Below are 26,745 nucleotides of genomic sequence, written 5' to 3' on the forward strand. Positions count from 1 at the left end.
GATGGTAACTAGGGCACAGAAGCAGACAGCATGAGCTCCAAGACTCCAAAACCTCACTGAGATGCTGGAACCACACTTGGCAGAAATAAAGCAGAAAGGAGAATCAAAACTTCAACATCCTGAACCCCTAGCCCATGGAAAGCTTCTCCATGCCACGTTACACAGAGAAAACAGGAGGGCTGCCACGCCACCAGATGCTGGCTCCAAATCTGCTTGGGAGACATTTGGCAGACCAAATGGTGAGCACCAAGCATCATGCACCTAGGATAAACCATCATAGACCCTTGGGCAGATTGACCCCCCCCAAAAAAAAAAACTGAACAATAAACAAGGAACTGAAAACTAATGCACAATAGGGGGTGGAGTTGCCAAAAGCGCACTGGAGTAAGGGGGAGGGTCAAGGAGCTGATCTTCATGTGAACTTTCAGTAAACAAAGGCTGGAAAGGCAGAAGGGCCAACAGCGGGTGGGTGATAAGCCACTGCCTGAAATAGGGCAGAAAACGGTACACAAAATTCATCTCCTGAGCCAATGAGCAACAGCCAAAGTCAAATGACAGAGGAAAATTGAAAAATAATCAGCAAACCAACACAATAGTAGGGGGCTGGCTGACAGATTACTGACCTTGCCCTGGAGAAAGGGGGCGAGGCAAAGAAACTAGCCCCCAGTAATCAAGCACAGTGAAAACCCAACTCCAAACCAGGACAGCTGGTGAGCTACAGAGTTGATTCCTGAATCTGAGGACCACATATAAACTTAAACTGCTACACCCCACTGAGGGAGGAGCTGACCAAGCAGCTGCCTCTGAAAGTCAGAAGAAAAAAAACCCAACAAACACTACCCAACCACCTGGCAGACTACAACAGAGCTTCTGCTTAAATACCAACACCAGGATTGGATGCTGGAGGAGTAAAACCAGAGCTCAAACTAAGACTGAAATTCTACTGTTCCTGAACCTGGAATTTTTTGTTTGTTTGCTTGTCTGTTTGTTCTGTTCCTTGTTTGTTTGTTCATCTCTCTACATTGATTTCTTTGGAGGTTTTTTTGCTGTTGTTGTTGTTAGTTTTACTATTGTGAATTAGTAAACACTAAATTATATCCAGACCAGGGACAGAAATAACACACACAAACTTAGCTACAAACTCAATACAGCCACAAAACAAAATTAAACTAAGGGAAAGAAAACAGGTGACTGAAACAACCAACTAGCCTATCAAGAACATAGTTGCACAGTACTAAATGGAGCAATGGGAAGATGAAAAAGGGATGGAAACCATTCTCCCCCAAAAAATAATTTAATACAAGATGCAGAGGGAAATGAAGAAAACGGATACTCAGTTCCAGACTCCAACAAAACAAAGATAAACAATGCCAAGGAAACCAATGATGCCCACAAGAACAACATCAAAGAAGAAATCCTGCAAGTAATAACTGAGAATTTCATGGAGATGTTACTAGACATGGTGAACCAAAACATACAAGAGGCACTCAAGAAATTCCAAGACAACAAAAATAAAGACTATGAAAAGACACACACACAAAAAAATGAACTCATAGGAGCCCTAAATACACACTAAAGTGGAACAGAGAACACTATAAATAGAGAAATAAATGAATTAAAGATGAAAATAGACAATATTAAAGAGGAAGTGACCCATGATGTGGAAAACCTCAGAAAAAAGAATGAAACAGAAATACAAAGCACAATGGAAGGCCACTCCAACAGACTAGAACAAGCAGAAGACAGAATCTCAGAACTTGAAGATAAAATGGAAATTAAAAGAAAAACTGAAAAGCTATTAGTCAAACAACTCAAGAGCTGTGAAAGGAATATGCAAGAACTTACCAACTTCATAAAAAGACCAAACCTGAGAATCATGGGCATTGAAGAAGGAGAAGAGGTGCAAGCAAAAGGAATTCATAATATATTCAATAAAATAATAACAGAAAATTTCCCAAACCTAGAGAAAGCCATGCCCATTCAAGTACAGGAAGCCTCCAGGAAACCAAACAGACTTGACCAAACTAGAACTACCCAATGACATATTATCATTAAAACAACAAGCACAAAGAATAGGGAAAAAATATTGAAGTCTGTAAGACAGAAAAAACAAATAACATGCAAAGGTAAACCCATCAAAATCACAGCAGATTTCTCAACGGAAACCTTAAAAGAAGCAAGAAGAGCATGGAGTGAGGTATTCCAGACACTAAATGAAAACACCTTCAACCCTAGGATATTCTACCCAGCAAAACTATCATTCAAAATAGATGAAGCAATAAAAGTTTTCCATGATAAACAGAAACTAAAACAATATATGACCACCAAACTACCACTAGGAAAGATTCTTTAAGAATTCTGCACACAGAAAATGAAAGCAAACAAAACCATGAGAGGACAGGCAACACCAAATCACAGGAGAAGAAAAGACAAGGAATCAGAGAGTAACATTGATTCAGCTACACACAACCAAAACCTCAAACAATAAAAACAACTAAATGACAGGAATCACCACATACCTATCAATACTAACACTGAATGTTAACGGACTTAACTCCCCCATCAAAAGACTCTGTGGCAAACTAGATTAAAAAGGAAGATTTAATAATCTGTTGTTTACAGAAGACCCATCTGATTGACAGAAATAAGCATAGGCTTAGGGTGTAAGGCTGGAAGAAGACTGACCAAGCCAATGGTCCCTGAAAACAAGCAGGAGTAGCAATACTTATCTCTGACAAAATAGACTTCAAACCTACATTGATCAAATGATATAAAGAAGGACACTCCACACTAATAAAAGGGAAAATACACCAAAAGGAAATAATAATTATCAACCTATATGCACCCAATGTCAGTACACCCAATTTCATCAAACATACGCTGAAGGACCTAAAAGCATATACAGACTCCAACACAGTGGTAGTGGGAGACTTTAATACCCCCCATCATCAATTGATAGGTCATCCAAACAAAAAATCAACATTCATCACAGAGATTGAAAAATCTATCTTAAGGTTCATTTGGAAACACAAGAGATCGTGAGTAGCCAAGGCAATATTCAGCAAAATGAGCAATGCTGGAGGTATCACAATACCTGACTTCAAACTATATTACAAAGCAATAGCAATAAAAACAGCATGGTACTGGCACAAAAACAGATATGAAGACCAGTGGAACAGAATAAAGGACCCAGATATGAATCCACACAGCTATGCCCAAAGGTATTTTGACAAAGGCACCAAAGACATAAGATGGAGAAAAGACAGCCTCTGCAACAAATGTTGCTGGGAAAAGTGGTTATCTGCCTGCAGAAAACTGAAACTTGATCCATGTTTTTCACCCTGTACTAATATCAACTCAAAATCGATCAAGGACCTGAATATCAAACCCGAAACTCTGAAGTTAGTATAGGAAAGAGCAGGAAATACTCTGGAAGCAACAGGTACAGGCAAGGACTTCCTCAATAGAACACTAGCAGCTCAGCAACTAAGAGAAAGAATGGACAAAAGGGACTACATAAAATTAAAAATCTTCTGCACAACAAAAGAAATGGTCTCTAAACTAACAGACCACCCACAGAGTGGGAGAAAATATTTGCCAGCTATACATCAAAGGACTGATAACCAGAATATACAGGGAGCTCAAAAAACTAAACTCTCCTAAAGTCAATGAACCAATAAAGAAATGGACAACTGAACTAAACAGAACTTTTTCAAAAGAAGAAATTCAAGTGGCCAAAAAACACATGAAAAAATGCTCACCATCTCTGGCCATAAAGGAAATGAAAATGAAAACCACGCTAAGATTCCACCTCAGCCTTGTTAGAATAGCTGTCATCAAAAACATTACCAACAACAGTTGTTGGTGAGGATGTGGGGAAAAAGGAACCCTCATACACTGCTGGTGGGAATGCAAGCTAGTGCAACCACTCTGGAAAACAATATGGAGGCTTCTTAAAAAACTAAACATAGATCTACCATATGATCCAGCAATCCCACTCCTAGGAATATATGCAAAGTAATGTGACTCAGGTTACTCCAGAGGCACCTGCACACCCATGTTAATTACAGTGCTATTCACAATAGCCAAGTTATGGAAACAGCCAAGATGCTCCACTACTGACAAATGGATTAAGAAAATGTGGTATTTATACACAATGGAATTTTATTCAGCCATGAAGAAGAATGAAATCTTATCATTCACAAGTAAATGGTTGGAACTTGAGAATATCATCCTGAGTGAGGTTAGCCACGCTCAGAAGACCAAAAATTGTATGTTCTTCCTTATATGCAGACTTTGCTCAGGGGCAAAGGCAGTAATGTTGTTGGACTTGGGTCACATGCTAAAGGGAGAGCACATATGGGAGGAATGAGGATAGGTAGGAAATATAAAACTTGAAAGTGTTTGATGTCCCCACTGCAGAGGAGCTAATACAGTAACCTTAAAGCAACAGAGGTCAATATGGTAAGGTGATCAGGAAGTAATGAAGAGGTCAGGGAGAGATGAATCAATTCCTCCCTTGTGCATGGAAGCAATGCTAGGAATCTCTCTGTATTGCTATCTTTATCTCAACTAGCAAAAATGCTTTGTCTTTCTTATTATTGCTTATGTTGTCTTGTCAACAAAATTGGACAAAAGGGAAGAACAGGTTCTGCCTGGAAGTAAGGAGGTGGGGGGGAGAGGAAGAGGGTGGGGGCAAGGGGTAAAAATGACCCAAACAATGTATATACATATGAATATATGAATAAAGAGAAAAGAAAGAAATTCTATCCCCTTTACTAAATAGCTTTGTAATACTGGGTAAATAATTAACTTATTTAAGCCCCAGTGACTATTTCTGTTGTAAGGCTTAAGGAAGATAATGCACAAAAAGCAGTTAGCCAGAATGCTAGTTTTGATAATGAGAATGATAAGCTTTATTCAACTGTCATCTCTTCTCCTAGGCCCCTACTGACTATGCTATTTAAAACCACAACATGCCTGGATTCTCCAAATCCCACACTTCTGACCCCCTCAAACTACCATAGGACTTACCACTCTCTAAATGAACTACTAATCATCAGTCAATACAATATGATTTCTAGTTTTAAAATCCATGCATTATCAGACTCTTCGTAGATCTTAACTTCTCAGACTTACATAGGAAGAAAGCCTCTCAAAATAATAATTACTGGGTTCTTATATCTTGAAATAGATTTTAGGCTTATGAGCTCACAAAAATGGGAGGACAATCTGGAGGAGAAAAAAAATTAGAAGATAAAAAAATTAGAGATAAGTGAAGAACAGGTTCTGCCTGGAAGTGAGTGGGGAGAGGGTGGGGGCAAGAGAAATGACCCAAAGAATATATGCAACATGTGAATAAATGAATAATAATAAAAAAGAACAGTGCCTGACACTGTATACATTAAACTACGAAAATTTGTTGGATGAATGAATAAGAAGAAAAGGATGCCTTAGTAATTCTGTCACCAATTTTAGACAATCTTAAATTATGGAGAAAACTTCTTTTACTTCACTTTTTGCTCCTAATTCTCAGCATACTAGTATAATTAAGCAGTAATCACTGGAGGTATAATTGCAAGTATAGCCTTAAAAATGAAGTTTCTCTCTCTCTCTGTATAGTACAATCCAAACCAGTTGTATTGGCATTCCTCATGATTTAGGGTTCCAATATGGAAGAAAGGGATATCTCTCTAGGCACCATGGAAAGTCTCAAGCCATGCAAAGCCTAATACATGCTGCTGCCAGAGGAAAACAAGTAGAATTTTTTCAACACAACAGCTTATGTGTCTACAAGAGAAATGGACCCTTTCTTGTCCAGTGAGGAATGGCAGTTCTGCCAATGGATTTGAAAGGACAGAACAGCAATAAGAAGTGAGAAGAATATCCATCCCTGTTGTTGTAGGCTGTCCTTGGACCATAGACCTATGACCATTGGGCTGTACTGCTTACAGCGGCTATTGGATAGTGTGAATCTTCTTGAATCTATATTCTATATGAAAAGACTGTCACATTGAGGCTGGTCAAGTATCAGGAATGAGCTTCCATACAAGAGTAACCCACAGATTACTTAAAACTCTAAATTTTAAACCTATCTCTGCTGTATTCAATTGCTGATTTATAATCAATTTGCATCAGTCAGTCTTGTATCTATAGCTATGGCGTCAATATTTTAAAGAGTGTAATGACTGAAAGAAAAAAGCCTCATATCAGAGCATTTAGAAGATGTAGTTTATGAAGATGTTACTACCATAGAGACCGTCCTACTGATTACCAGGGTAATTCCATAGCAAAGCAGAACCTGCTAGAACACCATGGCCTACCACCAAACAGAAAACTCCCAATGACAGGTGTATGATCCAGTGTCACAGTAATTTTGATGAAGACTTTTAATTCAATTACATCTCTCTTCAAAGTCTGAACATCTCTTCTGTTCTACCATTCACCTTTTCTTCATTTCTTTTTTTCCCAGTCTTCTATATTTTTGTGCAAACATTGTAAGTTTATGTGCTCTAGCATAAAAATTGTTTAAAGATTTTCTAAGAATAACTATCTATATTTCATGAAAATAAAACCATTTTTCCTAAGATTTGTTAGCTGATCAAAAAATCTCACTCAACAGAGTTCACTATACCACTTTATACTCACACTGTATCTACCTGGACCTTGGTGACCATTAGGTGGCACTATAACGTGCATGATGATGATGCTATTGTCAAGAACTTTGACAAGCTGGAAACCAACCATTAATCACCAATAGGCTATGAGATCTACTTTGAGAACTATCATGAATCCTTGTGCTCTCTATAGACCTGGCCTCTCAGCACACAAAGACAACCAGACTCCTAAATTAGTGGCTTGTATTATTATAAGAAATAGAAAATCGCATTATAAATCCTATGCTACTTGTGATCTTCTGAAGGCTGCACAATGATGTCATAAGTTTCTGTATTATTGATGTGTAACTGAGCTTGGAGGCACTTGAAAACACATCTCCTCTGAAAAGGATATACATGGTCCTTTGATTACATTTAAAAATAGTATTTAAAGTGTGTCATCTATTTGTACTAGAACTGGGAATAATAATAATTTCTATTGATTGATTTTTTCATCCTCTTGTTGTACCTATTTATTACATGTTTTCCAAAGCATTATAATACATGCTGCTACAGGGAGGGCAGAAAAAATCATAGACACAGCTTCTGACACTAGTAGGTGTGTGTGTTGAGGGGGTAGCTGTGTATAAGGTAAGGTTTAAGAAAACACCAGAAGAGACTTTATGTTTCCAAGATTTAAACTTCAGAACTTGGCATTCCTTTATGAAAGCCTCATTCACTTGAGCTTGATGGAAAAAAATTTTCCATCTTCATAAGTCTCTTAGTACTAAGCCGTATCATCTCATACTTTAGTTATTACTAAGTACCTGCGTTGATAACCTGCCAAGAGCAATGCTAAATGAATTAACATTAGTGAAGGTTGGGGGGAAGGGAACAAGTGGTATGTCATGGAAGGGGAGATGGAAAGGCTCCAGATATAAATTCCATCTACCCACTCAGGCTCTGGAGTACATGACACAGATGAAATGATGTGACATAGTGAGGCAGAGTGCATGGGCCATGGAATCATAGCAACTTATTTACACCTACACCTCTCTGCCACCTACGATGCCATGAGACATTAGGTCAGTTACCTCAGCTCTCTGAGCCTCAGTGTCCTCATCTATAAAACAAAAATCACACTGTGTCCCTCTCAATGTGATCCTGATGAACAAGTGACACAATGTAGTTTATTTCACTTCCTGGGATCATAAACATTCATATTCACTAGTAATGTTTAATAACAGTAATGTGTATTCGCCAAAGGGAATGTCTCAGGCAATGAATGTTTTGGGAAATTATACTGTAATAGAATTTTCAGAGATGAAGCTTCCTTAGAGATTATCTGATGGTTTTCAAACTTTTAAAAGCTCAGATTCCTTCCTTCTAAAAAATTCATATGAAAGCTATTATGTGAAACAGATATATAAGATTTTCTATATATAAAAGTGGGGTGGGTAAGAGTTAGTACAGAGAAGGGGGCAATGCTTGCTAATTCAAGGCACTTCCAGAATCCCTGGGTGGCGAGGGGCGGTGGCTTTGCTCAAAAACATATTCAAAGTACAACGGAGACTCCTGCTACGAATTAAGTGGCACCCAGTCACTTTTAGATAGTTTTTAGAAAGAGAAGAATCAATAAAACTTTTGATAATGCATATTTGACAATTTTGAAACATAGAGTAAGTTTTGATTTCCACAAAAACTTCATATGGCTAGCTCAAATCCTGCATTTAAAGATTGTGCTTGAACTTGAGGAATTTGGGTCAGTCTGCTGGGCTAACATTTTAGAAAGAGGGTGAAAATATTTTTCTCTCAGCTGTAACATTTTCACATAATATAAATATATATATTTATATACACATATATATGCATATCAATTATATATATATATATATATATATATATATATATATATCTTAGGTTTGTTAACTTGTTTTTACAGTGGATTACCAGTTCACAAATATGCATAGATGACTTAAAAATGGTTTACTGAAACCTAAAAGAAGTGGTGAAACTACTGAGGTAAACACTGCAATAAAGAACAATTTATAAATGGAAATAATTAACAGAAGAATAAAAGAACATAACCCTAAATGTACTGGAACAAGTGAATCTGTGAACAACAAGCATTCTCACAAGCAACCACTCCTACCAGGTGAATTCCACATCACATGATGCTGGATTTTATTGGAGAAAGTGAAAGCTTCAAGATGAGGATCAACAGGAAGAACAGACAAAAGCTCTGTTCCTCCCTCTACTTCCCACTGTCCACGGAGAGGCTTGCTAGACCCCAGGTGATTTTCTTTTGCTTTTTTTTTATATATCAAGATTTTAAAAAGTCTTGACAGCAGGGGAATTATATAGTCTGCTTAGAAAGTTAGGATTTGGGGAACCAGCAATCCATACAAGTTGTGTGGACAGTCAGCTTCCCAGGATAAGGACAGCACAGGTCCCATAGGTAGTTAATAATTCCTATGCATGCCATCAATCCTGAGGGTAGCTGAGCTTGGATACAGACCTCCAGCTGGGGAATGGGGTACAGCCCTGCATAGATAACTATTCGGAAATCCATAATGAGTAGCCAGGGTCACTTAGTGACAATACTGCTCACTGAACAGTAAGTGGTAAACATTACCAGTGTTGAACAAGGCAGGCATCCTCTTCTTTGTCAGAAGTTTTGGAGTTAATGTTTATTGATATAAGTCAAGGTATCACCAGGAAACAAAAAGCACAAATGTGGTAACCGAGGAAAGTTTCATAAAGGATCTATTTATAAATATATGGATAGCCACAAGGAAAATAAACAGGGTTGGGTGAGTAGCAGAAAAGGGCCATTACCACTCTTAGATCTGAAAACAGTAAGAGATGGTTACCAAAACCCAGAGACCTGAAGCTGTGGAAAGTCTGAGGGACAGCTGTCACCAAGGCCTTTAGTGTAGCAATACAGCCACTCCCTAATCTGTTACTTGCAGGAAGGGAAGAGGGAAAATAAATACCCTGACCTCTCTCCTCCATGCTCCAATGTCCTGTTAGTGCTTTCATTGGCCAAATCTAAGCTTAAGGCAGAGGGCAAGAAATATGGTATATCCAGGAGATGAAGCCTACAAAGGTCAGCCTTCCGGAGCACAAGGCCTAGTAGAAAAGCATAGAAAGGATATCAAGGGGAGAACGTCCACACACCAAGGAAGACAGGAAGCAGGAGAAGCCCTTGCGAGAACACTTTTAGGAGAGCAAAGGAGAAACATGCAAGACACGTAATGGTACTGACAGATGATAAGCAAGAAGCCACTTTTCCAATAAATTAATGAAGAAGAAATGGAATAAGTTACAAAATTATCTTAAGGAGATTTCTGGGATAGAAAAAGATAGTATTTTTCTGGTTTCAAAAAAAGACTTTCTGGGGAGAGGCTTTTTTTTGTCTTTTCTTTTTTGGTGCTGGGATCGAACCCAGGGCCTCACGCATGCTAGACAAGCGCTGTACCACCGAGCTACATCCCAGCCCTCAAAAAAAGACTTTTTACCTGACGGGTCTACTTTGAGAATAAAGAACAACAGATAGGTCCCAAATGGGAAAGTATAGAATTCTGAAGACATGTTGTAGTATTACATGGATAGTGTCAAAATAGTAGCCACTGTTCACTGGAAATTGTTAGCCTACTCACCCTCAATAACTGGTCACTCTTGGAATATATACTATCACCATGGATTTATTACCTCATCTCCTGAGTGTGTTTGTATTAAGATAAGCCCTTACAATGTCCTCATGTATGATTTGCACATATTAAGACACTTGACTGAATTGAGAATACTTGGAGGATTAGATAAAAGTTAAGAAAACTTTAAATATATTTCAAAATTGATTAACTATTGGAATACTTTCTTTGCTAAAAATTAAATATGTAACAAGTAAAGGAAATTGCTTACAAATTAAATTGCTTTTGATGTTCTTTTTCTTTCTCCATCTAATAATGTTTTTGTATTTCAAGGCTAGATACAATGTGCTGTCTAAATTCCATCAGAATTCCGTATTCTCTCACTACTATTTAAAGGACAAATTGGAATTTTTCCAGCCTGATCCTCTGAAGAGGATCAGAGTGATCACTTAATAGATTGAAGACCTCAGCACTCTGAGTAGTGTTTGGACTGCTAATATGTCACTAATCTTATTAGTGAACCAGTTATATAGGAACTGTGAAAAGGGTGGTTGAAATGTTTACCCATCCTATGAAGACACTCAAAATCCCACCATCCTTACTATTAGCCATATATTTCTGTACCAATATCCATCATAAAATTATCTAGCTCTGTCTTACATGTTTCTCTAATATTTAAAAGTATGCTTTATTTTAAACATCATCCAAATCTTGAATTGCTTAAAATATCAAAATATCCCTCTTCAAGAAAAACCTGTTTCCATTTATAAATGTGCTGCTCACAGGTTTGTAGGTATGAGTTCTTTCATTAATACAGGAGTCAATCTAATTGATCAAATTATAATATGAACCCACCCCACATTTTAAGATGTGGTAAAAGTCAGAGGTCTTTAAAAAAAATAAATAACCATAAACTATAAGGCTCACATGTTTCCTTTTTCTCTTCCAGTCCTAAAACAATAAGCTAAGATAACAAGTGGAATTTTCCAGGCTTTGGTTAGAAGCCTTTATCTTCAAAAGAGACCTGAGAAGGAAGATTTAGCTGACCTTTCCATGTTAGAAAGCATAGCACCTACTGAGATTTGTCTTCCTTGTTGGCACCTCTCTACAAAAGAAGTAGGAAGCTAAAATCAGCTTCAACTTGTGCAAATTAAAAGTAACCTTCAGGCTAATGGGTTTTCAACACCACTTCTTACTGAGCAAAAAAAAAAATTCTGCCCCATAAAATTAAATTACCTCCTCAAAACTGACTCCTCTATAAATTACAACATTAAATATATTAAAGTAAAATTAGAATTCCTTCAAAATAATTCCTGGCTTCCTGAAGTAACTCTCCTGTTCCTAATTCCATCTTTAATGGGATCCCCATTTAGTTTGGGGTGTGAAACTAGAAAGGGACAGAGAAAACCTAAAACTTGTCAAAAGAATTGGCAAAACAAACAACTAAAAGTCAGAAAAACAAATCAGATCTTTGAGGAAACCAGAACTATAATTAAGAGAAATAAATGTTTTAGCAGTTTAGCAAACAGTACATTTAAAAAATGTGAAGCACTCTATCCTGGAAGAAGGTGACCAGCTACTCTACTCCAATTTCTTTGGAGTCAAGATCAAAAGGAAACAATGAAGAAATGAAGCCCTGTAATGAGTTTGTAAGGTGGTGGCTCTTATTAACTCTGGCAATCACTTTAAATTGACTATATTTTCACTAATTGAAGAAATTCTAACGTAGTCCTTTGTAAATGGGGTTGAAAGTCATAAACACACGGTCGAGTCAATACCTTGTACTGAGAACTAAACTGGTTACTTTAGGAGTGAAAATATCAAGAAAAAAGGAAAGAGTACCACCCAGGTGAAGAGATGGGCAATTCACATAGAGGACTAGTCAGTGCCCAAGCACAGGTTGATGGGTACACTGATGCACATCGTTTGGACTGTGAGCTCATGTGGAGGAAAGTCATAGCTATGAGGTTATGTAAAACTTGCATATTATATTTGGTCTGGAAGGCAATGGGCTGATATAAAGAAGAGACCTGTGATGAAATAGTATCCTGGCAGCTGGAAAAGCATAATACAAATACTAGAGGTACCTAACACAGACCACGACTAGGTGCCAGGAACGACGTAAACATTTCCCTTAATAATAACCTGCTAAATCTTCATCGGAATGCTTCGAGACCAATAGTGTTATTTTCCCAGTTTATAAATGATGGAATTGAAACACTTAATGTCTGATTTTGACAGTGTCCTGCATAGCAACCCTCATGCAGGTATACACAAACAGTATATTCCATTTTTCAAAGCAGAAATATTTTTACTACCATGAAATGTATTTGTTTTTAAATGTTTTATTATGGAAAATTTCAAACGTATGCAAAATTAGAATTAATAGGATACTGACCTTGCCCACAGCCCTCCCTACCTCCTTCACTCATTATTTTGGAGTAAATCTCATTTCCTCTTCACTAAATACTTGGATATGTGTCTCTAAAAGATATGGACATTTTTTTCCTTCTAAGCATGACCGCAATACCATCCTGAGACTTTTAAAATTACAAAAATTGCCTAAGATCAACTGGCTATTGATGGTTAGCATTCCAATCATTTATTTCACTTTAATATTTACGAACTTGCAACGTCTTGGCATTAGACCTTCACATATATTGCCAGTTCATTGAAATCGCTGCTGTTTAAATAACTCTCCCCACCCTACCCTGGGTCGCTTTTCTCTTACTGAAAGGACATTTCTGCGGAATGATCAGAGCCTCCTCTGCTTTTCCAGCCATTTCCCTGGCAGGGCAGAGGCTCTGGGCGCAGAGCTGGTTCAGCTGGGATCCGTTCCAGCATCCAGGGACACTGGCCCCACCCCGGTTGCCTAGGCGACGAGGGGCCGCTGCACTTCAGCAACATCATGGCGACGGTGTCGCTGGGGACGACCCCCGGGGGGACGACCCCCGTGGGGACGACCCCGGGAGTCAACACGCCGGACTCGGAGGTACGCGGCCCCACCCCCTTCCCGTCCGGGTCCCGCGACCCCCGAGCGCCCTCCCACTGCGGGTGGGTCACAGCCCAGGCCAAGGCCGAACCCCAGGGCGCCCCAGGCCCAGCAGCGGCCCGCGCAACCTAGGGTGCGAACCGACCCCGGGCGGGCGGCGCGGGGGTCCCGGAAAAGCGCGGGGGTTCCGAGCCCCGCGGCTGCCCGCCACCCCCGGCCTGCCCAGGCGCGCTGCGCAGTGATTAAAAAATGCGTTTGCATTGCACGATGCTTATAAAATGTATAAATTTGCTCTGGACAGTTCAAAACCGAAAAAAACTCAGCCACGCGCGTTTATCACATTTTTTTTCCTATTTAAAACTTAAGAAGTGACCTCAGATTTTAAAATGAGCCAGTCCCCTTTTGAAATTGCCCCTGATTCTTCATTAATGCTCAAAACATGTCATTGAATTGTAACTGCTCATTGGTAGTGGCTTGATTAATATTTGAAGGCCAGGCCTTGGTAGTTGTTATTTTACCAATTTCTCTGAACAAATAAATACATGATAAAAGACAGGACAAAGGGTAGGGAACTGGAAAGTCCATTTTGGGACTATGGCTTAGTTTCTTATCTTGAACTGTCCTCAGGAAAGTCATTTAACCTTCTTGGACCCCAGCGACTTCCTTGTGTTATCTTTAGACCTCTCCCAGCGCCAACTGTCAATAATAGATGGGTTTTAAGTACCTTTACTCATAAACTTAGTGCCCTGGTCACATCTGCCAAGTAACTATGACCAAAACAATGTTTAAATCGCCACACTCTGCGTCTATCATAGCATTGTTTCTAGGAAATTTTTTTCTTCAATTTTTAAAGGCTTTAAAGGGTGAATAATTATGTGTTAATTAACATTGTTCAGCCTCCTTATTAGTCTAAACAACACTGTGCAGAAGATAAGTATTAGCTGCAATTTTATAAATGAGGCAATGCAAAGAGCCACTAATTTCATGCCTTGCCTTCAGATATGCAAGCCGTTCCCAATCCAGAACCCTCCAATACTATATGTAGACTGTTAAGCCATGCAGGCTCTCATATGAGCCTTTTGAATAAAATTAGCATACATTAAATGCACATTTTAATGTGATAAACTGGTTTGTAAGCCAGTTACTCCCTTGTGATCTCTACTGTAAGTAATACAATTTCAAAAGTAGCATAGGAAATTTCCCAATTAAATTGTGTTATTTAAACATACACAAAAGCACTAAGGGAGGGGGCTGGAGGAAGGGAGGAGAAATGACCCAAACATTGTACGCACATATGAATAAAAGAAAAAAAAAGCATTTGAGTATGTACAATTGTCAGTGTACACATATGCATATTTATCTGAGTAGATAATGTCCTTTCTAAGATTATGACAATTTGAGATCTAATGAATCTGTACTTAAGTTTAAATATGTATATATATATATTTAAAATAAGTACATATATATATATATATATGATGCAAAGAAGTATTATGCTCTAGAAAAAAAATCACTTTTTTAATTAGCCAGGTACAGACGTTAAATGATTATCTATCATTCTACCACTGTTAGAGCTCATTTATTAACTTCTAGGAGGAGCAGGTATTTGCTATGACCTGCAGTTCAGGATATGCTCAATCTTTGGTTAGTCACAAACTGAAAAAATCAAGCTGTAACATGGACTTAGCAGTGCTCATTTACTAAGATGAAAGTTAATATTCTTCATAGTGGAAACTCTATTTCGCATTTTAATGAAAAAAGAATTTTTGTAGTTCACAGAGAAGACATTGAGCTGTGTCATTGATTTAGATGACAAGTTCTTGTTTGTGCTGAGCTGGAAGCTTCAGGAGGTAGATAGAAAAGATGCCAAGACTCTTGTAGGCTATTCCTAAGACTGTGGCTTTTTAGTTGAATACAGAAAGGTTCTTAGATCAGATTCTTTCCAGGGTTGATGCCCCAATAGCTAGGCCCTTGCAGTGTCATTTCTAATAATTCTGTATCTAAATTGACTTAGCCAACAGACCATCTAGTCAACTGAGCCAAGCAATAGTGAAATACTTCTTTTCTTGCCAACCCTATCAGAAAGAAAACATAAGCTTCTAATCTTCTGAGGTTCCCCATTTGTTGGTGGTAGCCAACACCTAGAAGAATAAAAGCAAACAATTTTCCTAATCACATAGGAGGCACTCAATAAATTATGATAGCTAATTAAAATCATGGGTGGTCCAAAATATGCCAGGAGATGTAGTTATCATAGAAAAATCTACTGTATGAGACACTGTGAACAAGCAGACATGAAACACAAATCCAGGGAAATAATTTTTTCTGTGACATTGCATAAATTCTTCTTGCCAACTTTCTGAATTCAACATTCCAGTTTCTTTAGTAATATTGGACAAAGTGCCTTCCTTTAAAGTGTAAAACTAAACTTGCACTTATCTGTAGGAGTACATAAGAACAGAGAAAATGACATAAATGTGAAATGTTTGCTATGTATAGATTTGTAAGTGAAAGAAATTTATAAATGTATACTTAGTCTTCTATGCATTGTTTGTTCAGAAACTGACTTTCTTAATAGTAGTATGCTTAAAGGGAGTATGTTTCAACTCACTTCTGAAACCTAACAGAAAATGCAGATGATTATTTCCCAATTATGTCTTCTAAATAATGCCTCTTGTAGTGTTACCACATCCCCAAGTACTGGATGGTTATTCATTGCATTTGAGGTCTTGTCAGAATACACATCTTGAGTGGTAAGATGATGTCACTTGCTTTAGGGATCACTAACATGTTTAGACAATTCTTTCTACATTAGCTAATCTCTAAAACTATTAGAAAAAGCCCCACTCCACCATCAGGAGGTTAGAGAAAAAAATCTTGGGGCTTGACTTGAGCCCCAAAATGACAGGTTTCTGCAACTTCAATATTATTCAAGTAATGTTTACTGAACTTTTGAATAATTTAATGTGAAGGAAAACATTGTCGTTACATAGTATTAATCAACCTGTATAGGCTATTGATGATTCAAAAAAAAAAGACAATACTGATGTACCTCAAAGTGTAGTGTACACATTAGCAGTGCTTATCACACACCTGGGGCCTATAGCAAATGCTGGCTGTAGGCATGGGGAGATTGACAAACATTTAGATTTGTCTTTCACTTATGATTGTTCTTTGGGTTTACTATCTTGTTAAAAAGTCCAACTCTTCTACTGCCTTCTGTCCTCCCCTCAGGTGACCCCAAATAATATTCAGTCTTTTTCTAATGTTTAAAGTTTTATTTTATTACAGCTATGTCTTTAACAAGACTTAATTAATTTTTGATAGATGTATTTATATATTTCAAATGAGGATCTAATTTTGTTTCCTTCTAGAGGTAAATCACCAATTTTCAGCTTCATTACTGAATAAATCATCATGTTCCCTCCCTCTGAGAATTCACTGACTGCTGCTATCACATTGTACACATATGTGAATGGGCAGAAAAATGGATAAGATAGTCAGTGGACCAGAATAGAGAATCTAAAATGCATATGTATGTGCTTTTATGAATATATATACATATATATTTGTGGTGTGACTGTGTATATACACATACATGTATAAATTATATTATTAAATACACTTTTGGATCCTCTATTCTTTTGCACTGACTAGTTTGTATCAGTATACATTCTTGTATCAATATTATACCATTTTATATTCAGTTTTAATCTCTAGTGTGGAAGAGCCCCTCTCACTATTTTTCTTTTTCCAAATGTATGGATCCTCCCATAATGACTTAAAAGTTATCATGTAAAGTTCTAGAACAATACCATTGGGATTTAGGATTGTCATTGTATTATATTTATAATGTGAGTGGATTTCTTTTTTTTTTAATTTGAAGTCTTCTAATACATTTCTTTTATCAATTCTTTAAAATTCTAATACAGTTTTAGAATTTCTTTATATAGGTCTTATGTCTTCCTTATTATATTTATAACCAGTACAACTGTGTTTGCTATTTCCACTTTTAATTAGTTTCTTATAGAGAGGAAAGCATTGGCCTTTATATATTTGTGTTATATATAACAATTTTACCAAATTTCTTATTAATTTAAATAATGTTAGTATAATGCCAGGTTCCTTAGACATGCAATCATGTAATAATCAAATAAAGATTTTTATTTCCTCATTTCTAATATTTAAGTTGCATATTTAATTTTTTATTGTTTTAGATTAGAACCTTTATAGAGTTTATAGAGTCTTATTCTAGTTCTTGGTTTTTATAAGAATGACTTCTATTTCATAATTCAGTATGATGTTTGCTGTTGATTCTGGCAAATAGTCTCATGTTTAGCCTTCTTTTCTATTTAGATTTACAAAGAGTTTACTGCTGAATTTACAAATTACATGCTCAACATTTATTTATATAATCACAAAATTTGCACCATTTAATTTGACATAAAATTATGTTAGAACTATTAATGATTATCCACTCTTTATTTCTGAAATTAATCTACTTGTTCATAATGATACCTTATTCTTTAATAGTCCTTTGGATTCAATTTTCCAAGATATATATTAATTATAATTTTTGCATTTGAATTCATTAATGATTTGGATTTGCAATTTCTTTCTTTGCCAGTTCAGGGTTGTATATGTAGACTACTGGCTTCTAAAAAATGCACTCTCTATAGGCTATAATTATTAGACTAACAGAATTTATATGCTTTTGATTATAAAGTAGAACCTCAAGTATAATACCATCTGGACAAGCTAACTTTATAAAAAAGTAGACTTTATATTTAGTTCATGTTTGGTCAGGTCAATTTTTTTCCTTACCCTCAGTCAATTTGACAATTTATGTTTTCCTAGGAAATCATGCATATTCTAAAATTTTTCAAATGTATTACCACTTAGCATGGCATGTATTTATTTTCTTTCTTTATTCTTTAATCACATTTACCAATGATTTTATTCATATTTTAAAGAACTGGCTTTTTATTTTACTTGTTCTTTCTTTTATTTATTTTTGTTTTTAAAAAATAATTTGGTCCTAAAATCCTCAGTTAGATCATAGTGAGGTGAATGAAGCACTGTCTTTGAGCTCAAAATCCTTAAAGGGGGTACCAAAAACTCAGCAATCTATTAATGCACTACTTTAATAACATCAAAATTAATATGAGAAAAACTGTAATAGATCAAATTTTTAAATAGAATCAGTATTGCTGATTTTTCTTTTGCTTCAGGTTCCAATGTGGCTTACCACAGCACTGCTCCTTCGTTCATTTATTTTTAGGCTTGAAAAAATGCCTTTCAAAATCTGGCATTTTCAGACAAGCCTGTGCTCCCTGTGACTAGGAAACTACTCTTTAATAGTGAGCGAAATATGTTATCATTCTTTTAATGAACATTTATTAGGAATCTTTTCTGAATAAAACATTACCAATGATAGATATAAACATGCTCTTGAAAGCTATACTCTAGAAAAAAAACATACATACAAATGTGGGATGTTTAGGTAACATTAGAGAAAAAAGAAATCAGAGAAAAGATTATTGGGTAAATAATACCAGATTTAAAATTTTATTGCTCTTGGAATAGCTGCTAAAATCCACCAGGTGGTGGAGTAAAATGAGTTAACAGTGCAATTTAGCTTACTAGATGTAATTTTACAGAGAAAGCCTCAATTACACATCCACATTTTTAGCTTCTTTGTGAATTTTCTTTTGTACCTTTAGTATGTGTGTTTGTTGAGAGATCAAATAATTTTTGCCAACTAATATTCTTTGTAGTGCAAGGCAGTGTATAAACAAACAAAGAAGAAGTCTTGTTCAAAACAGGTCCAGGAGTATAATTTAAAACAAAATAAAAAACCCAGAGGCAAAGAACTAAAAGATGATTATCTTAATCCTGCAAGTTTTAATAAAAAAACGTGGAACCAATATTAGGCATCTAAGCTAGAATTGTTGTCTAAAAGGTTAAGATTATTCTATTCTCTTTTGTGTAATTCTTATGTGACCTACTTTTCTTCTATCCAGAGATTTTTCAAATAAAATAAATTGATCTGAATGTATAATTCACTTTTTAATGTATATCTTTATTCATTGTTAATAATGACAGCAATCTTGTATGTATTAAAACATATAAAATGATTTTAACATGAATCCAAATTTAGGTTCAAATGACTTGCCTTAAGTCATAAGATTAATCAGTAGTCAAACCATCATGAAATCCTCATTTCCTCTAAATGCTGAGCCTTTCATCACACTCTACCATCTAACAATGTCATCACATAGTGAAGATGAATCCAGGCAGTCAGTTAGCAATGTCTGTTGACATACCAGGATCTGCAGAATTCTAAAAAGAAGTGAAAGACTGAATGACTGTCTGGAAAGAATTTGTAATCTAATCAGATTGATGGTATAAGAAGAATTAAACCATACTGCTAATAAAAAGGTGTATAACCAAAAACATTTGTACAAACATATAGCCATATATTAGGAACCAAAATACTGTCCTATATAAAAAATGAGTGTTTAATTTACAATATTTGAATGACTTATAGGTGCAAAGTATTATAATAGGTGCTAAAATAGTTTTTCTTAATGAGTTTATAATCTAATCATATGACCTAGTTTAGGTTAATTTTTCCACCCTAGGTTAAAAAAAGATGGCTAACAACATAGCATATCTTATTTCAAAACCAGATTTTTTGAAAGTAAAAATATAGCAACCTAATATTAACTTACAAGCACTGACCACTGCAAGTAAGTGGTTTGCTTTGAGATTTTCATGATTATTGGAAAGGAATAAGAAAAATTTGGGAGGTGAATGGGTGTACTATAGCAAAACATTTCGTTTTTTATTATAAATTTTTTAAGATGTATTCATTATTGTATGGGGTGATTCATAGTGATAATTCCAATTAGACTTATACTGTACATTATTTACATTGCCCCCCACCATCTTTCACCCTCATCCCCCTCCCCACCCCGCTTAAAGCAAGTGCAAGAGGTTTTTAGTCCTGTTTCATATAGGTATATGAAGTCCATCTACCACATAACATCACTTTAATCTCGTTCCTTCACCCTCCCCCTTTCCACTAGTACCTCCCCCTCACACACTCTTTCTATTTTTCAGTCCTGATTTTCATTATTAATATTTAAATTGATGTTCACGGGGTGTCTCAGTGTATGCCCACTGTGAGTGTTCAATCTCTTTGAATATTCTCCCTTACCTCTTTACCTCCCCACCCCCTGTTTTTCAACAGCTTTCATACACATCCTTACATCCTCTACCCTCACATCTTATGGTATCTGATATTACTGATGCTCTATCGTTCTCTTTTCCTTTCCCTCCTTCCCTGAATTCCATAGAGTAGCTCCACTGTTACAAACACGTTCTACGTCTGAGTTTGTATATTATCATGCTGGTTTTTGTGTATATGTTTATCTTTGGATCTATCTTCCACATATGAGAGAAAACATGTGTCTTTTGTGTTTCTGATCCTGGCTAACTTCACTTAGCATAATGTCCTCCAATTGCCTCCATCTACCTTCAAACCCCATGTCATTATTCCTTCTGACTAATACTCCATTGTGTATATGTAGCACAATTTCATGATCTATTCATCAGTTGTAGGGCATCTAGGTTATTTACAGAGCTTTGCTGTTGTGAATAGTGCTGTGATGAACATCAGTGTACAGGTTTCTCTGCTGTATCCTGTCTTACATTCTTTTGGGTAGATGCCCAGGAATGGTATCACCGGATCATATACCAGTTCTAGCTCTAGTTTTTTGAGGATTCTCCATACTTCTTCCCACAGTGGTTGTACCAATTTGTATTCCCACAAGCAGTGCATAAGAGTTCCTGTTTTGCTGCATCTCTGCCAGCATTTGTTGTTCTCACTGTCCTTGATTATGGCCATGCTAACTGGGGTGAGATGAAATCTAAGTGTTGTTTTGATTTGCATCTCTTTTATAACCAGGGAAGTTGAACACTTCATGTATTTATGGCCATTTGTACCTCTTCGTTTGAGAGTTCCCTGTTTCATTCATGTGCCCATTTCTTTACTGGGATGTTGATTCTTTGGGGGCTGAGTTTTTTGTTTCCTGTAGATTCTGGATATTAGTTCCTTATCTGAGTAGCTGGAAAAGATTTTTTCCCATTCTGTGAGCTGTCTCTTGAGTTTAGTGACTGTTTCCTTTGCTATGCAGAAGCTCTTTAGTTTGATGCAGTCCCATTTGTTCATTGTTTTTCTTAGATGTTGAGCCTTTGTGTTCTGTTTAGGAAGTTGTTTCCTCTACCTATCTGTTCCAATGTATTTCATACTGCTTCTTGTAGTTGTTTCAAAGTTTCAGCAATTATTTTAAGGTCTTTGATCCACTTTGAGTTGTTTTTGGTACATGGTGAAAGACAGGGATCTAGTTTCAGTCTTCTACATGTGGATATCCAGTTTTCCCAGCAGTATTTGTTGAAGAGGTTGTCTTTTCTCCATTGTGTGTTTTGGGGTCCTTTGTTGAAGGTCAGTTGGCTATAGATGTATGGGTTTATTTATGGATCTTCTATTATGATCCATTGGTCTTCCTGCCTGTTTTGTGCCAGTACCATGCTATTTTTATTTGTTACAGCTCTGTTATATAGCTTGAAGTCAGGTATTGTGATGCCTCCAGCATTTGACTTTTTGCTCAGAATTGCTTTGGCTATTCGAGGTTTTTTGTGTTTCCATATGTATTTCATGATTGTTTTTTCAACTTCTGCACATAATGTCTTTGGAATGGCCATTTTCACAATGTTCATTCTCCCAATCCATAAGCATGGAAGGTCTTTTCATCTTCTGATGTCTTCTTTGATTTCTCTCTTCAGTGGTTTATAGTTTTCATTAAAAAGGTCTTTTGGTTTCTCTTATTAAATTTATTCCCAGGTACTTTATTGAGTTTGAGGCAATTGTAAATGGGATTATTTCCCTGAATTCTTTCTCAGTCTGTACATTGTTGGTATATTGAAAAGCTACTGATTTCTATATGTGAATTTTGTATCCTGCTACTTTATTGAAAGAGTTTATGATTTTCAGTAGTTTTTTAGTAGAGTTTTTGGGGTCTCTTAAGTATAGGATCATGTCCTTTGTAAAGAGGGATAGTTTGACTTCTTTCTTCCTTATTTGAATCCCTTTTATTTCTTGCTCTTGTCTTATTGCTCTGGCTAGGAATTCCAAAACTATATTGAATAGGAGTAGAAGAAGTGGACAGCCCTGTCTTGTTCCTCACTTTAAGGGGAATGGTTTCAGTAGCTATCCATTCACTATGATGTTGGCTCTAGGTTTGTCATATATAGCTTTTATTATGTTGAGGAACATTCTTACTATTTCTAGTTTCTTCAGAGCTTGTATTATGAAAGGATGTTGGATTTTGTCAAAGCCTTTTTCTGCATCTATTTAGAGGATCATGTGATTTTTGTCCTTGCTTCTGTAAATCTGCTGTGTTATGTTTATGGATTTACATATCTTGAACCATCCTTGCATCCCTGGAATGAAACTGACTTGGTCATAGTATATGATCTTTTTGACATGTTGTTGAATTCTGTTTGCCAATACTTTGTTGAGAATCTTTGCATCAATACTCATTAAAGATATTGGTCTATAATTCTCTTTTCTGATTGCATCTTTATTGTGTTTTGGAATGAGTGTAATGCTGACTTTATAGAATGAGTTTGGTAGTTTCCTTCCCTTTCTATTTCCTTGAAAAGTATGAGGAGTTTTGGAGTTAGTTCTTCTTTAAAAGTTTGGTCATATTCAGCTGTGAATCTATCAGGTCCTGGGCTCTTATTTGTAGGGAGACTCTATATTACTATAGTTTCAACTTCATTGCATGTAATAGAACTAATTAGGTGGTTAATATCTTCTTGGTTCAATTGCTGAGTGTTTTGATTATGATGTGTCTGAGGATGTTTCTTTTTTGGCCCTGATAGTTTGGTGTTCTGTAAGCTTCCTGCACCTCTGTGACTTTCTCTTTCACAGGTTTAGGGAAGTTTTCTGCTATTATTCAACTAAATAGGTTGTCAGTGCCTTTAGTTTGATCTCCTCTCCTTCTTCTATACCCATGATTCATAGGTTTGGTCTTTTCATGATGTCCCAGATATCTTGTATGTTCCATTTGTATTTTCTTAGCATTCTTTCATGATCTTTTACTGTTTGGTCTAATTTTTCTACTTTGTTTTCCATTCCTGATACTCTATTTTCAACTTGATCCACTCTGTTTGACAAGCTTTTGATTGTGATATTTATTGGGGATATTGAGTTGTTTATTTCAGATTGATTATTTTTCAAGGTTTCCATATCTTTATTGATTTCCTCTTTCATATCCTGGATAGTCTTCTTAATTTCATGCATCTGATTGTATTCTCTTTGAACTCATTACATGTGTATTCCTCTTACCTTTGATGTCAAATACTGACTTTTATGTTTCTTCTTTGAGGATGTTAATCATTTTTACTATTGTTTGTTTGGAATCCACTATTTGATAGCTCTTCCTCTATACAGGTGTTTGGATCCTGGGTGGAATTGGCTTTTGGTGGAGAGTGGTTGTCTTGCTCTCATTCTTTGTTGAGATTTATGCATCTGGAGCTATTTTTGGTTAGGGTTTTAATCCCTTGAGCCCCTGTAGTTGGGGTTTTCAGAGGGTTTTTTTTTCCTCCTGGAGCTCCAGCAGTGTTTCTCAGAGAGGGTTGTGCTGGATATGTTACCCTTTGCAGAGTTCTTGTTGTGGTGCCAATTACCTCTTTTCTCCCCGTGGTGAGGAGGCTGGAGTTCCCACTCTTTATTGGGGGTTCAGGGGCTCTCCTGCAGTCACAGTGGGAGCACTGGGTCTCTGTGCACTGTGAGGGGCAGGCCTCCTCACACCAGCAGAGTAGTGGACTGCCACTCTTAGACAGGGGAGATGTGACTCTCCTGCAGGAACATGCAGTGTGACACACTAGGCTTCTGTGTTCCGTGGGAGAACAGGGCTTCTAGTGCTGCCTGAAGAGTAGCAGGTTATAGCTTTCCTCCCCTCAATGAGGAATCTGGCATTCTCACTCTTTGATGGGGAGCAAGGCTCACTTGCTGTCAGGGACAGTGGGGAGGCTGGGCCTCCTGCTTCGTGGGGAGGGAAGCCTCCTGGTACCAGCAGATTAGCAAGGCCTGGAGCCTAGGGTTCACTTAGGTGTGTGGTATTAGGCTCCTGGCACTGAGTAGCAAGTTGAGGATATCTGTAGGGCAGCAAAGCTGGTGGGCTTGAATTGTCAGGTGCCCACAAGGCAGGCGAGGCCCTGCAGTCTACTTGCGTTGGGGCATGGGCTTCCAGGAGCCATGGCAGCAACTGCAGGTGTGTGGGACCCAAGTCTGCCAGCAGCACAAGCCTTGAGGCTTGTTTGTTGGCACTGGGCTACCCAGAGCCATGGCAACTGCTGCAGGTGTGGGAGATCCATCCTCAGGGCAGTGGGAGTTCTGGGGCCTTCTCTCCAGGCCTGGGCTCAGAGGGTAGTGCAGTAATGCTGCAAGCACAGGGGGACCAAGCCTTTGGGTAGTGGGAGTTCTGGGGCCTGATTTCCCACACAGGCTTCAGGGAGTGCAGTTCAGTGGCACTGCTGCCAGCTCAGGAGAACCAAGCCTGTGGGCAGTGGGAGTTCTGGAGTCTGATTTCTCGCATGGGTTTCAGGGAGCACTGTTCAGTGGTGCTGCTTCCTGGGGAACCTCACCTGCTGGCTTGCACCTCCTGTTACCCACGGAGCATCAGGAACCATGGGTCCTGCTTACACAGGGACACAGGTTTCCCTGGCATTTCAGGGCGAAGGCAAAAGGTTATATAGTAGTGGGGAGCATGGATCTCTGAGTTCCTATGTGTGCCAGAAAGCAGGACTTAACAGCCACGTGAGCACTGAGTAATGGAGCCTTGACCCAGGGTCAAGGGATCATGCAAAACATTTCTTTATGATTGGAGATTGGAGTCTATTTACATGGAAGCCTCAATAACTATTTGGTGAATTAAAAAACATTTTCTCCCCCAAACTGCACAATCCTTAACTTTTGTGTAGTTGTTAGTATCTCCCACCTACTTCATATCCTCCTCTTCCATTTCCTACTCACAGCTCTTTTTTTCATGTCTGACTTTGGACAGTTTTACCCTTTCCCGCACTTGGAGTTAATCCCTAAATTGACATCTTTAAATTTGATCTGAGTTTACTATTTCTGATTAACTTCTAAATATTGCTTGCTTGCTTGCTTGCTTGCTTGCTCTGCATATTCTACCTTAAACTCTACCATTGAAATGATACTTCACATTCTGCCTTTTTAAAACCCAGCATCATCTTCCAACATTCAATCCCATTGGTGTCACAGGGGTAACTTTTACCATTGTGCGAGTTGAACTCTAAACAGAAGCAGTTGGCTGAGGTGTTAGTATGAGCTGAAAGTATATTCACGTATGATGCATTGAAGCACAGGACTGTCTCAGCCTTGGGAAGGGCCTTTTACTGCAGCCTTCATGCAGGCAGAAGGTCTGTCTAATTCACCAAAAGATGGCATATGTGTTCTGGAAGGCCTAAGCACCACCACAATTTTCTCCAAGTCACTTATTTCAGGAACTCAGAATCTTCATTTTTTATTCCTTCTTTTAATCCCCCACAATATAAAATAGTACATTCACCCCTTTCTTTTCATCCACATTGCCAGGAGGCCAATGCAGCCAAATGCTTCATCTCTGAACTATTTTAATGCTCTCTCTTTATGTAACTCCTCCTCTGTGTTGTTTCTCAGTTCCTTCTTTACTTTTACCCTGCTATAGATTACCCTTCCTTAAGTGCAATTTTATCTTATAATTTCTCTGCTCAGAGCATTCATTGGTTCCCTATTGCCTGTATTATTAAGAAAAAAATCCTTAGCTTGTCATTTTTCAATCAGCCAGAGTATAAAATGTTTAGGGTCCCTTGCACATTAACTTACTTTGTTAGTACTCAGTAAATATTGTTGGCTCATTAAATTTAAGATCTCTCACAATATGTTCCAAATGCTCACTGCCCATCTAAGTTCAAGTGATCCCCTGCACATATCCTAGGCACTGAACTGATTCATTCACTTTGGCCATTATCCACACACAATCCTGAAAGGTCCTTTGTGGACCTCTTCTCTATAAACTTTACTTGTCCTGCACTATCTTTTTCTCATCTTTTGTACTAAATCCCCTATTTACTATGGCTTATTGATCACCTTCTTTTGTTACTGTAGTCACCATTGCTTTGTTCCTCTTACTAGATGGTGAGCTTCTTGAGGTCAGCACATCTCTTCTTGTCTTTGCCTCCTCTTGAGCCCCAAGTTCAGGGATAAATATGTATTCAATAAATATTTGTTGAATTGTAAACCATCACTCAGCTTTACATATGCCCAAAAGACACACTATATACCCATTTGACTTTTTAGTGAAGAGTTATACCACCAAATAAAACTGGAAAACAAAAATGACTCTCTAAGAAATTTGGTTTTAAATCT

General features: G+C 37.4%; 1 protein-coding gene across 15 annotated transcripts in view; it reads left to right on the forward strand.

The window, feature by feature from the left end:
• Positions 1-12,955: 12,955 nt before the first annotated feature.
• Cabcoco1 (ciliary associated calcium binding coiled-coil 1) overlaps positions 12,956-26,745 on the forward strand; it is a 179,095-nt gene continuing 165,305 nt past the window's right edge. For 14 of the 15 annotated variants that reach the window (XR_012449714.1, XM_074078950.1, XM_074078951.1 and 11 more), the window contains exon 1: positions 13,012-13,241. Coding sequence is in view for 14 of the 15 variants with exons in the window: in XM_074078950.1 (XP_073935051.1) it covers positions 13,158-13,241 (84 nt within the window). In the remaining variant the exon portion in view is untranslated. Of the gene's footprint in view, positions 13,242-26,745 lie in introns of all 15 variants that reach the window. The other variant, XM_074078940.1, reaches the window with a different exon arrangement.

This window comes from Castor canadensis, chromosome 7 (genome assembly GCF_047511655.1).
Source record: "Castor canadensis chromosome 7, mCasCan1.hap1v2, whole genome shotgun sequence".
Lineage (NCBI taxonomy): Eukaryota > Metazoa > Chordata > Mammalia > Rodentia > Castoridae > Castor > Castor canadensis.